We start from the raw sequence: 13176 nt of genomic DNA on the forward strand, positions 1-13176 counted from the left end.
CAGAGTGGACGGTTTGGGTGATATTTTGGGATAAGGTTGGTGATGTAGCTGGGAGCAGAGTTGTGGGATGGCTATATATATTTAGTTAGAATTTGAATTTTATACATTGGGCTAGCATAAGCTAGCTGGAGGGATTGGCAGAGTAGGGTGGTGGCCATTGAACAGTTTGTAAGGTGGATGAGTCTAACAACAGCATTTGCAATAGACTGAAAGGAGAATAGCCTGTGTAAGAATATCAGAGGGCAAGGAGGTCAGAGGGAGTGGAGAGGGGTCAGGAATGTGTGGTCAGCTGTATCAAAGGTGGTGGAAAGGTCTTTGCATACAAGTACAGAGTAATGGTCAGTGGTTTTAACATTTAGTGAGTTATTAGCGGGTTTTAGGGAGGGCCATTTCAGTGGCATGTAGTGGGTGGTAACCAAGATTGTAGGGGGTTAAGATTGTTGTTATCAGCAGTTCAGACAGTTGTAAACAAGGTGTTCAAGAAGCTGGGAGGTACACAGAAGCAAGGAATTGATCTTAAATTGTTCAAGCTGGTTGGGTCCAGTGAGGGTGTTTAGATATGGGGTGACAAGTGTATGTTTTAGAGGAATGGAAATGATGCCATTAGAAAGCGAGAGAATGAAAATGTGAGTTAGGGAGCGCATAGCAGAGCAAGAGGATGACCATAGAAGTTGCAAGGTAATCAGGCCATAGAGACAAGTGGTTAGGTGGGCCTCAGAATAAAGTTTAGCAACCTGCTCTGTGGTAACAGGGTCAAAAGAACAGAGTACTGAGTGTGGTGGTGGACATTGTATGTTGCATGGGGGAGTTTTCTAGACAGTGGAGATCTCATCACATTATGCATCAACCTTGTTTTTAATTGACTGGCAATCTCCTGGGTAGTGAGTGGGTTAGTGGGTGGAGACAGTGGCGGAAAAAAGTAGAGAGCTAAAGGTAGAAAGTAATTGTCAAGGACTAGATTAGAGGTTGTTATTGAGAGTGACAAAAATGTTTTGTTTGGTAGCATGGAGGTAGGAATTGTATTTTTTTAGTAGGGTGGATTTGTATGAGGTGAAGTATTGCAGGGATTTAGATTTATGCCACAGTCACTCATGAGCAGGTCTATGTTGTAGCAGTCGGGCCTAATTTTGTGTGTAGTGAGCGGAATAAGTCTGTTCAGGATGGATGTGAGCGAGCTGTTATAGACTGAGATGGTCAGATCAGAGCAGGATATGGGTGAGATTTTGCCATAGAGGTAGTAGCAGAACAGAGAAGAGAAGGGTTAAAGTGGTAAAGTTTTCAATGGGTGACTGGTTGTTGATTGGATGAAACTGATACTGTTGTGATCAGAGAGAGGAAAATGCTTGCTGGAGCGGTTGCAAAGACTGCAGAAGCGGGAGAAATCAAGGCCATGGGTGTTTCCATCACAGTGAGAAGGAGTGTGTGTCCATTGTGTTAGATCAAAGGAAAAGGTTAGGCTGAGGAGTTGAGAGGTATCTGGGGTGTTAACATTAACTGGAAAGTTAAAGTGAACCAAGGATGATAGCAAATATTTCAGGGGAGAAAAAAGGGTAACAGGGCAGAGAAGACACTAAGGAAGTGTGACATTGATCTAGGAGACCGATAAATCCCAGCAATCCTTAGAAAAACTAGAACAAAAAGACTAATACAGTGAGGCTCAAAAGAGGAGAAGGACAGGGAGGGAGTTGTAGGGATAATTTGAAACGTGCTTTGTAGGGATAGAAGAAGTCTATCCCCACTGTGTCTGGGTGAGTGAATCCAAAGGTGTTCACTATGCGAGAGGGCAGCTAGAGAGGAAGAGTCAAATTCATGAAGCCAGGTTTCAGTAACAGGAAGTAGGTTAAAGGTGCTGAAGTTGAAAAGGCTGAAAATCAAAAAATTTTACTGACAAAAAAAGCCCCAAAATGTCACAGTTAAGCTGATCCTCCAGCTATGACATTTGACACCTAACTGCCTCAATTGTTTTTGAATACCCTTCTTAGCCAATGACATACCTGTCTTACTGAGCTCTTAACTGGGATGTATCCAGACAACATCTTCACCTCTATGATAATCATATTGGATATCTCCCGGGAACCTGTGTACCTGAGAAAATAGAAAGATCTGTATTATTTCACCTTACCCTTAGAAAGTTAATACCAATAGGATGCTAACAACATATTATGACAGCAGATTTACATCACTGTTTCTAATAAACTCTTCCCTGCTCACTCTCCCTTACCTCATTTATTAAAGAGCTAAATAAGAACAATTTTTTGCCTTGTAGCCACCAAAAAGGTTCAGGCTTTTTCCCAAACTAATTTTCCAGATCAAGCTTAGATCTGATTGATCTGTGGCTGACAAACCCAGTCAATATGTAGCATAAACTGAGGATTTAGTCTGCTCTATTGCTGGGACTGACTTTCAAAGCAACCAGAGTTTGTAAAATTGTAATCTTCAGTCTTCACCTGTATTTAAGTGTATGTAAACCCCAACAATGAACGCTTATTTGCTCCTTTTTGATCTGTTAAATATACCATTAAGAGTGTGTTATGATGTCTGTTTGATACATGCAAAAAACTGTTGATCTTGTCAGAAATTCTGAGCGGTCTTGTGCCCTCTTCACACTTACTATGTTATCTTAAATAATTTACTTTACCTTCCTAGTTCTCATCTTGGACTGCAGAACGATTTGCCTTTATGTTGTAAAGGTCTGAGAGTGGGAGTGGTGGACTAAGACACTGGGCAAGGCTATCAACATTTAGTTTACAGAAAGGCTGGGTGTTGTCAGCCCAAAACATAGCTTAAGATCTGTGTGCATTTATGGCAAGTCAGCAAATATTGTTTTTGTACTTGCAAGTCCTTTAAAGTGCTATAAACATGGGAATATGTGCATGTAATACAAAGATGCACTTCAAATGTTTTTCTTTTATTTTGCCTTGACATACACTTTAAAATAAAACTGTCAACTAGTAAATCAAACTTGAGCAAATGAAAAATGCCCTCAGAAAAAAGGCATGTCAAAACAACCATATGCCTTTTTTTATTTTTCTTTTCTACTACAATATATCAGCTGCATTCCAGCTAGTTGTTGTGGCCAGTGCCGCAAAGTGCCTTCACTCTTAAAGCAGAACTTCATTCTCTCAATCAACATTGACTATTTTAATCCTTATGCTGCTAACAATAGTAAACAGATAGGAAAGTATTTCATATCTGCTTATTTTAAACTTTTTTTCACATTTTTTCTGTTACTTCCTAGTTTCTTGCCTAGGGCAAATGGTGTCATACATCCCACGAGTCTACAGGAGTGGAGAAGGGTTTTTCTCAGCTAAGTACTCCCTCCTGTCTGCATGCCTGAGCTAAGGGCAGATAGATTCCAGAAAGTAAATGCTACATGAATTATCTCCCCTTATTTAAGATGGCCATGGCCAGAAATGCTAAGGGGGTGTTTCCCAGCAAAATAAGTTATGGAGACATGGAGGAACAGACGCTTTGAGTAATAAAAAAAAATTAAATAGTGGTTTTTGTTTGTGGTGCTCAAATGCAGTATAGTTCTGCTTTAAGTACATATTGGCAAAAGAGTGCTGTTTAGACGCAGGAGGGGGTCTACCAAAATTGAAAACACTTCTGATATGGAACTTCATTGTCCACTGTAAAGGAATCATTCTTATTTCATAAACTATTCATTAAAGGGGCACTGTAAGGAGTGCTATATGTTTTTATAACATGACAGTAATATTGAATACAATAATACATACAGCAAGTGGGTCATAGATATAGCTATAGCCATACATGCAAGTACAATTTAGAGAACTTACTGAGCACTTATATTGAGTCTAAGCTCTTTCACTGGATCTTCTACACAATGTTCTGGTGTGACTTCCACCGTGACAGCAAAGGTGGTCTCATTTCTTACTACAGGGATGTTATATCTTAGGACTGTCTGTAAAGTAAGTATAACAAGATGAGACAATCACAGAATCAATGGAACAGAAGGAAAAAGTGGGAATTCCCACCCACCTGCACAGTGACACAACCACCTCCTGTGGCGGTCACTGTGTATTCTCCAGGGATTGTTGGTAGTATTGCCCTCTGGAAGAGGAGTCTGTTTTTGTTATCTACATGGAAGTTCGCCAGAAATCCTGTGTTAGAACTGACTGTCACTGTCATATCTCCTTTGTCACTGTACGTGGCCTCTGCATACTTGGCCAGGGCCTGAAGAGCCACAACTGTGTCCTGAGAAAGAAAAGACAGATATTATACCACTCAAAGCTCAGAATTTTAAAGCACACATAAATGTTGTTCACCAAAGCAGAAATAGAGATTTTTCTGGGGTTTTTGTTTGAAGATCTGTCAGAACTGGACTAAGAATGGCAAAACTCAAGAACCTAAGCAATCGTACAAGAATTTGTATCTCTCTGCTGACTGGAATAATCTAGGTTTATATTCAGACAAATAGAACAATTTCCGGTTTGCCAATTGATTTGCTCATCATGGTTGTCTACCTGAGGAACTATAGGTCACATGCACATTTCATGCAATGACTATTCAAATGTTTATGGTGAATTAGTATTCCCATTCATTCTTCCTACTCATTTGTAATCTTTTGGTTATTTCACTATTATAATATTCATACCATGAAGCTACATAATTTTGCCCACTTCGAGTACACATTCTACTTTCAAGAACAGGATTTACTGAAGTACTTTGTTTCTTTGAGTAGTATCTGGTGGTAGTCTTTTGCCTATGGATATTATATATCACTGTTTAACTGTTTAACTGTTCACAGGCATTTATGTCTACTTTTCACAGATTTTCAAATTCCATCCATGTACCTCCTTGTGCTGCTCTTTGGTTGCCCTATTGGGGTGCTTTGGGCCCCTTCCAAAATCACACACCCTGTGGCGGTCACCATCTGAAGGCGTCACAATAATGATTTTTCTATCAAGCTAGTTTGTAAGTACCTTTTTCATCAAACAATGACAGCACTTGAGCAACATTTTAAAAACCTCCCCTTTTCTTTATGGAGTGTTCAAACATATTCTGAAACCTTGTTTTTTAGTTCACATATTTTATACTGGTGGCATCCACTCCTGAAGATATGAAGTAACATTCACGAAACATGTTGAGTTTTAGGATGTGCTCCTTTTTAGCAATTTGGTTATATGTGAATATCTACAGTATATGGACTAATTATATTAATACTCTAGGCTGATCTATGCTGGATAGAACAATTCAGCTTGTTATTTTCATTTATGAGATTTACATGTATTGTTCAATAAACTGGCATGTTAGGTCATTGCAGGTAAAAAAAATGTGCATGTATTATTTTTTGTTGCAGGAGCCTGTAAAGCATTGCATGAGCAATCAGCAGATCAGTGGTGCCATACAGGTCTCCTGCAGACTTGTCAGTATATCTGCTTGCTGGGATGTACAGGCAAGCAGATATACTGACAGGAAGAATCAATGAACCACCATGGCGCTCCATTGCACAGTGGAAGTTCACTGAGAACTACAAGCTGACAGCCGCTAAGTAGTCCATTCAGTCACAGAACACTGTGAATGATTGATGTGGTCATGTGGGCGGAGCTCCGCACGGCCACGCTGTTTTTAAGAAGTTACAGGTAGTAGAGGGAACTTCTCCCCAAACTACTGTCATAAAGGGGGGGGGGGGAAATCGGGCAACAGCTGCAGCATTGGGAACATATTACACGTTTCACCCAAAAAATGGGTAGAGCATGTAACATGTTCCCAAAAGGTGAATTCATCCTTTAAAGTCCCATAGGCAATTGATTTGGTTCATGTACTTATAGTATTGAAATAACTACAGCATTTATACTTTATGCCTTTTTTACCTGTGTGGAAGAGAATCCACCATAAGAGTTTTGCTGTTTGGTCAACCATCTTACGATCTCTGAAGATTTACCCAAGTCTTGTTTAGGTCCAGAGAGCAGAGCCAGGAGCACATAAGCAGTCATCTCAACCTCAAAAGATGAAGCTCGGTACCAGTTAGGCACATTAGATGGCGGTGTAGGTGCCCGCTGCCAGTATAACTGTCCATCTATTATACAAAAGGGAACAACAAGGGCTTATAGAAAGAGTATCATGACATTGTGTAGGAGGAGCTTCTGAAAGAGGAATTCTGAGTTGTACATCACAGACTGCAGCGTATAGCTTGAACAATACACCAGATACAAGAGCGGAAGAGAGTGAAAGAGAGAAAAATTTAGGGGTTAATTTACTAATGGCATATTTATTTTGCAAGGGATATTTCCCTTAGCTTAATGCTTTATGAGGGTTTTATTTCTTCCTCTGAATCATATGTAGTAATGCAGTGGCAATCATAGAAAGTTAGGATTTTAGGTAGTTTTTAAACGACTACAATGAAAATCTTTTCTCACCTCTACGTATGGCTTTCTGTTCCAATTTGTCCAGTGCAGCTTTCCTGAGCTCTGTCTCTTGGCACAGGGTAAAGGTGTAGGCGAGCAGAGCCAGGGTGTATACATTGTTCACATTCCCAGCAGCCTTCTGCAGACAAGACACTGCGTCCTTCACCAGTGTATCCTGGAATACAGAATATAGATCTTACAATATCAATGAATGAATAACTGAGAGCTGAACTGATAGTTAATAAAATCTTCTGTTATGATGTAATGGTGGCTCTTTTGCACCTTGAGCTTAAAGTCTGTATTAACAGCTATTCCTTTTTCCATGAATATCCACTTTCAGCCATTCTGCTCCCTCTGCATGTCATATACTGAAAAATTGTAACTATACATTTATATATTGTGTGTGTGTGTATGTATATATATATAAAATTATATATATATACATATATAATTTTATATAATGTGTGTATATATATATATATATACACACACACACACACACACTGCTCAAAAAAATTAAAGGAGCACTGTTAAATCAGAGTATAGAAAGTCAATTAAAATCCAGGCATATTGACCTGGTCAGTTAAGCAGCAGAGGGGGTTGTTAATCAGTTTTAGCTGCTTCGGTTAACCTGAAATTAACAGGTGCACTAGATGGGCAACAGTGAGATGACCCCCAAGATAGGAATGGTTTTACAGATGGAGGCCATTGACATTTTTTCCCCTACTCATCATTTCTGACCGTTTTTCACTAGTTTTGCCTTTGGCTAGGGTCAGTGTCACTATTGGTAGCATGAGGCGATACCTGGACCCTACAAAAGTTGCACAGGCAGTCCAACTCCTTCAGGATGGCACATAAATACACGCCATTGCCAGAAGGTTTGCTGTGTCTCCCAGCACAGTCTCAAGAGCATGGAGGAGATTCCAGGAGACAGGCAGTTACTCTAGGAGAGCTGGACAGGGCTGTAGAAGGTTTTTAACCCATCAGCAGGACTAGTATCTGTTCCTTTGTGAAAGGAGGAACAGGATAAGCACTGCCAGAGCCCTACAAAATGACCTTCAGCAGGCCACTGGTGTGAATGTCTCTGACCAAACAATCAGAAACAGACTTCATGAAAGTGGCCTGAGGTTCCAACGTCCTCTAGTGGGCCCTGTGCTCACTGCCCGACACCATAGAGCTCAATTGGCATTTGCTATTGAACACCAGAATTGGCAGGTCTGCCACTTGCACCCTGTGCTTTTCACAGATGAGAGCAGGTTCACCCTGAGCACATGTGACAGAGGTGAAAGGGTCTGGAGAACCTTATGCTGCCTGTAACATTGTTCGGCATGACCATTTTGGTGGTGGGTCAGTGATGGTCTGGGGGGGGCATATCCATGGAGGGACGCACAGACCTCTACAGGCTAGACAATGGCACTCTGACTGCCATTAGGTATTGGAATCAAATCCTTGGACCCACTGTCAGTCCCTACGCTGGTGCAGTGGGTCCTGGGCTCCTCCTGGTGCATGATATTGCCCGGCCTCATGTGACAAGACTATTCAAGCAGTTCCTGGAGGATGAAGGAATCTATACCATTGAATGGCCCCAACGCTCGCCTGACCTAAATCCAATAGAACACCTCTGGGATATCATGTTACGGTCCATCCAACCTTAGACTGTCCAGGAGCTCAGTGATGCCCTGGTCCAGATCTGGTGGGAAAAACTTCAAGACACCATCCGTCATCTCATTAGGATCATGCCCTGATGTTGTCAGGCATGCATACAAGCATGTGGGGGCCATAAAAACTACTGAATACCATTTTGAGTGTCTGAAATTAAATTTCAGCAAAATAGATTAGCCTGCTGCATAATTTTTTCACTTTGATTTTCGGGTTGTCTTTGAATTCAGTCCTCTGTAGGTTGACAATTTTCATTTTCATCAAACTATGGGGTGTCCTTACGTTCCTAACACATTACCCAGTCCATATCAGTATAGATATCCAGCATGATATTTTTCACCATTGAGATCTGATGTGTTTTCAGTGTTCCTTTAAATTTTTTGAGCAGTGTGTGTGTATAGATATACTGTATATATATATATATATATATATATATATATATATGTATTTATTTATGCTCGTCCTGTCTTACCTTTGCAGTGGGTGAATAAGTGTTGAAAGGCATGCCCTTTAAGGTACCTACTGGCATTAGAATACTGTCTCCCCATCTAGCTACATCTTGTCAGATATATTGATGATCCAATGTCTATAGAATAGCATACAACAGTCCTAAGAATCCTCAGGGAAAACAAAGATCTTACAACTGTTACTACCTGTACATTGTGCCTTCTCCATTGCCCTAAACAGAATTCCTTATTGGAAAGGTACTTAATGTTTTTTTAGTTTGACTATAAATAAATGCATCAAACCAATGACTGTAAACACCTTAATAGTGCAATGGAACATTTTAAAAGGTAGTGTAGCAATGAATCCTCAAGATTTGGAATTAAATCAAGTCATTTTGTAAATACCTCAATTTCTGCACAGTTTTATACTGCAGTCATGGGACCTTTCAATGGTATACACCATTGTATTACCAGGCCTATCCACGTATGTCATCTCTTACCTCAACAGACAAACCAGACTCCACCAAAGACATTGTTACATAGGCTGAGAGAGAGATGTCATCTTCCACACCTCCCTGGAACACAGAGATCACAATATTTACACAATATAGAGATAGATATTGTATGCTTGTGTGTTATACGATTATCAGGCATGCACAAATGGTGTTCAACATCTGATGAAATTGATTGCTGAGCATCTGACAGTCTATAGCTGAAGAAGAGAGTGCACATAGCATAGAGGGAGGGGACAACCTGCAGGAAGAATCAATTGCCAATGATGTTCCTGCAGCTGCAGCTTACTTTCAAGTGGGCTCAAGTGATGAGGAGGGTGGGGACCATGAGATGGCAGACAGTATCTGGGTGCCGAGAATACAGAGGAGGGAAAGGAACAACCTCAGCCAAATTTCGTACATGGCAGAGTGCATAGGAGGGAAGGGAGCAGCTGCCCTATACCACCAGGTGGCACTGCTCCATGGGTACAGACCAATAGTATCCACAGGTAAGCTTTGAAGGGCTCAGAGGTATTGGCCTTTTTCATACATGTGCTGCAGAAAGCACTGTAGTGGTTTGTAGCTTCTGCCTGAAGTGCATTAGATGTGGCAAATCTACCAATCCCTTGGTACCACATGCATGAGGAGACACTTGCCTGTTGACCTCAAACCTCGCTATGCTCCTCCTTGCTGCTCTCTCCATATTTCCCCCCACTCTGCAAGAATCCTTACTTGTATCCACTGCAACATCTACAGCCTCAAGGAAAAGAGATGAAAGCTTGGAAAAGGGTTCGAGAGGCAAAGCTTAAGGCACATCAGGTAGCGAAGAGGGTCAGCATTGGACATGCTTAGCAGGGAATAGTGTATGCATCAACTGTGCTCAAAGCCTCCTAATCCCACTTCACCATCTCCAGCTATATCCTTGATAGGCAGGTCTCTCTTCCCAGCTGCCGATGCAGAAAAAAAAAATGTGCCAAGTCATCGCACGCCCAGTGTCTCAGTTACTGGTGTTACAGTTGCTCCTGCTCCAGCTGCCCTTTCTACAAATTTGCATCCCGTGTTTTACCACAGTGGTAGGTGCCCAGTCGCCATTTTTTTCCCCAAAAGTCCATCCCTGTCTTCCACCAGCATGTGGAAGGTAATGTCTTCTTGTTGCTTTCAGCATGTGATCAGCGGCAGGGTCCACATGACCACATATACAAAGGTCAACAAGCATGGGCAGAGATGTTACATCTCCTTCAGGGCCCACTGGGTCCATTTGAAGGTGAATAGGAAGGAGGTAGGACAGGACAAATCGCTAGTGCTGGTAGTGCCACCCTATGTCATGATACGTGGTTCTATGGTTGCTCATAGGCTTCATCGGGTAAATCCTCAGTTCCGCCCAAGTGACTGGAGGCCTATGCAAAATGTTTTACAGTTGGTATGCCGTAGGGAACAGGAGCCAAGATTTTCTCAGCTTTTTGGGGCAGGCTGAGAGGAGATTAAACCTATGCCAGCTTGTGCCAGGAAAAATCATGTGTGATAGTGGTACTAACCCGCTGTCCGCCCTTTGGCAGTAAAGTTCTAATTTTTGGCAGTGGAGATTTTCCTCAGAAGACAAATCAGTGGTTTCAATCTGCGTGTGCTTGTCAGTACTGGCAGCCCCTGATGGCAATTCGGTGATAGGCAAGGACACCACACATAAAGCAGTGTTTTTTTCTCCTGTAAGTGAAGGTCGATATGCTTGGTGAGGGTCATGGGTTCCTTGGTAGCAGAAGCTTCCAAGGTAGCAGGAGCAAGGTAATAGACTAGTGAGCCCTTTATGCTGTTTAAAAGACTCATTCTGAATTGGCTACGGAGGGTACAGCTGAATAGCACATGTGTATGTATACTGTTCAACAAATAATCAGCTTCCTACCTTCATGGCATTATTAAAAAGTTTTCCCACATTGTTGAAACAGCCGCTTTGATGCTGATGGCTTTTGAGCCAATTGAAAGAGTCACTCATTTGACTTTTCTTTATGAAAATATACGGCTGAGCTTTGCTGAAGGATTTTACAACAAAGGCAGTCAACCTTAAAAAAAAAAATCATTTATTTTATTAAAATGTATTTATTGAGGACATACAAAACTGAAAGTAATCAATAATACTATGATTTCAGTTATACAAACAAATATCATTTAGCACTAATTATGTTATGCAATATGTAATACCATGCTGATAGGAGGGAAGAGCAGAACAAAATGTGCTGAACACTATTCAGCTTCTTCTTTCACTATCCAGCCTCAGACTGGGGTGGATCAAGAATAACCTGGGCTCAGAGGAAGTGGGCTGAAAGATGCTAGTTATTTTTGGCCAGAGTGCTCACTTAAATGCTTTCTGAGTCCCTAACCTGGAACAAGCATCCAGGTTAGAAAGTCAAAGCTCCTAATCTGCATACTTGGGCAAAGCAATGTTAGCTTCCATAATTCATTCAGTAGAGAATTCCTATAACATTTTCCCAGGATAATTGTTGATAAGCATTTACGCAAACAATTGGTAAGTATTCACTGTACTGCCCCTATAGAGCAGCACAGTGACTAAGTGGTGACTAAGTGGTTAGCACTTCCTCCTAGCAGCACTAGGTTCATTGGTTAGAATCTCAACCATGGCACTACCTGCTTGGAGTTTGTAGGTTCTCTTTGTGCCTGCGTGGGTTTCCTCCCACACTCCAAAGAAATTGAGTAGGTAAACTGGCCCAATATGTGTATGTATGAATGTGAGTTAGGGCCATATTAATAAAGCAGTGAATGTGCCTTTCACCAAGCATTCATTTGTGGTGAATCAATCACAGTCATTAAAAACCCATGCAATGTGAAAATTGATCTTCAGTGAATGTTTGGTGACTTTCATATTCACTGCTATATACAGTGTCTTGAAAAAGTATTCATACCCCTTAAAAGTTTCCACATTTTTCATGTTACAACCAAAAAATGCATTTTATTGGGATTTTATGTGATAGACCAACAGAAAGTTACACATAATTGTGAAGTAGAAGGAAAATGATAAATAGTTTTCAAATTTTTTTACAAATAAATACCAGAAAAATATGGCGTGCATTTGTATTTAGCCCCCTTTTCTCTGATGCCCCTAACTAGAATCAATTACCTTCAGAAGTCACCTAATTAGTAACTAGTGTCCACCTGTATGTAATGTAATCTCAGTATAAATACAACTGTTCTGTTTAGCCCTCAGAGGTTTGTTAGAGAACATTAGTGAATAAACAGCATCATGAAGGCCAAGAAACACACCAGACAGGTCAGGGATAAAGTTGGGTTAGGTTATAAAAAATATCCCAAGCTTTGAAAATCTCACAGAGCACTGTTCAATCCATCATTCTGAAATAGAAAGAGTATGGCACAACTACTAATACATGGCCGAGCATTAATCAGAGAAGCCGCTAGGAGGCCCATGGTAACTCTGAAGGAGTTGGAGAGATACACAACTCAGGTGGGAGAATCTGTCCACAGGACAACTATTAGTTGTGCACTCCACAAACCTGGCCTTTATAGAGTGGAAAGAAGAAAGCCATTGTTGAAAGAAAGCCATAAGAAGTCCCATTTGCAGTTTGCGAGAAGCCATGTGGGGGACACAACAAACATGTGGAAGAAGGTGCTTTGATCAGATAACACCAAAATTGAACTTTTTGGCCTAAAAGCAAAATGCTATGTGTGGCGGAAAACTAACACTGCACATCACCCTGAACACACCATCCCCACCGTGAAACATGTTGGTGGCAGCATCATGTTGTGGGGATGCTTTTCTTCAGCAGGTACAGGGAAGCTGGTCAGAGTTGATGGGAAGATGGATGGAGTCAAATACAGGGCAATCTTAGAATAAAACCTATTAGAGTCTGCAAAAGATTTAAGACTGGGATGGAGGTTCACCTTTCAGCAGGACAATGATCCTAAACATATAGCTAGATCTACAATGGAATGGTTTAGATCAAAGCATAGCCATGTGTTTGAATGGCCCAGTCAAAGTCCAGACCTAAATCCAATTGAGAATCTGTGGAAGAATTAAAAATTACTGTTCAGATGTTCTCCATCCAATATCACAGAGCTTGAGCTATTTTTAAAAGAAGAATGGGCAAAAATTTCACTCTCTAGATGTGCAAAGCTGGTAGAGACATCCCCAAAGAGACTTGCAGCTGTATTTGAAGAGAAAGGTGGTTCTACAAAGTATTGAATACA

The 13176-nt window shown here is 41.0% G+C and overlaps 1 protein-coding gene across 2 annotated transcripts in view; it reads right to left on the bottom strand.

Moving 5' to 3' along the window:
* The window catches only part of LOC149449760 (alpha-2-macroglobulin-like protein 1), a 128671-nt gene that overhangs the window by 11757 nt on the left and 103738 nt on the right, over positions 1 to 13176 (bottom strand). For both annotated transcript variants that reach the window (XM_089692746.1, XM_089692747.1), the window contains exons 27-33: positions 10862 to 11018; positions 8974 to 9048; positions 6381 to 6543; positions 5835 to 6040; positions 4000 to 4215; positions 3798 to 3922; positions 1995 to 2085 (exon numbers count right to left, since the gene is read on the bottom strand). In XM_089692746.1, coding sequence (XP_089548872.1) covers positions 1995 to 2085; positions 3798 to 3922; positions 4000 to 4215; positions 5835 to 6040; positions 6381 to 6543; positions 8974 to 9048; positions 10862 to 11018 — 1033 coding nt within the window. The remainder of the gene's footprint in view (positions 1 to 1994; positions 2086 to 3797; positions 3923 to 3999; positions 4216 to 5834; positions 6041 to 6380; positions 6544 to 8973; positions 9049 to 10861; positions 11019 to 13176) is intronic.

This window comes from Staurois parvus, unplaced genomic scaffold (assembly GCF_062004578.1).
Source record: "Staurois parvus isolate SC_StPar_1 unplaced genomic scaffold, SC_StPar_1.0 ptg000604l, whole genome shotgun sequence".
In the NCBI taxonomy this organism is placed as follows: Eukaryota; Metazoa; Chordata; class Amphibia; order Anura; family Ranidae; genus Staurois; species Staurois parvus.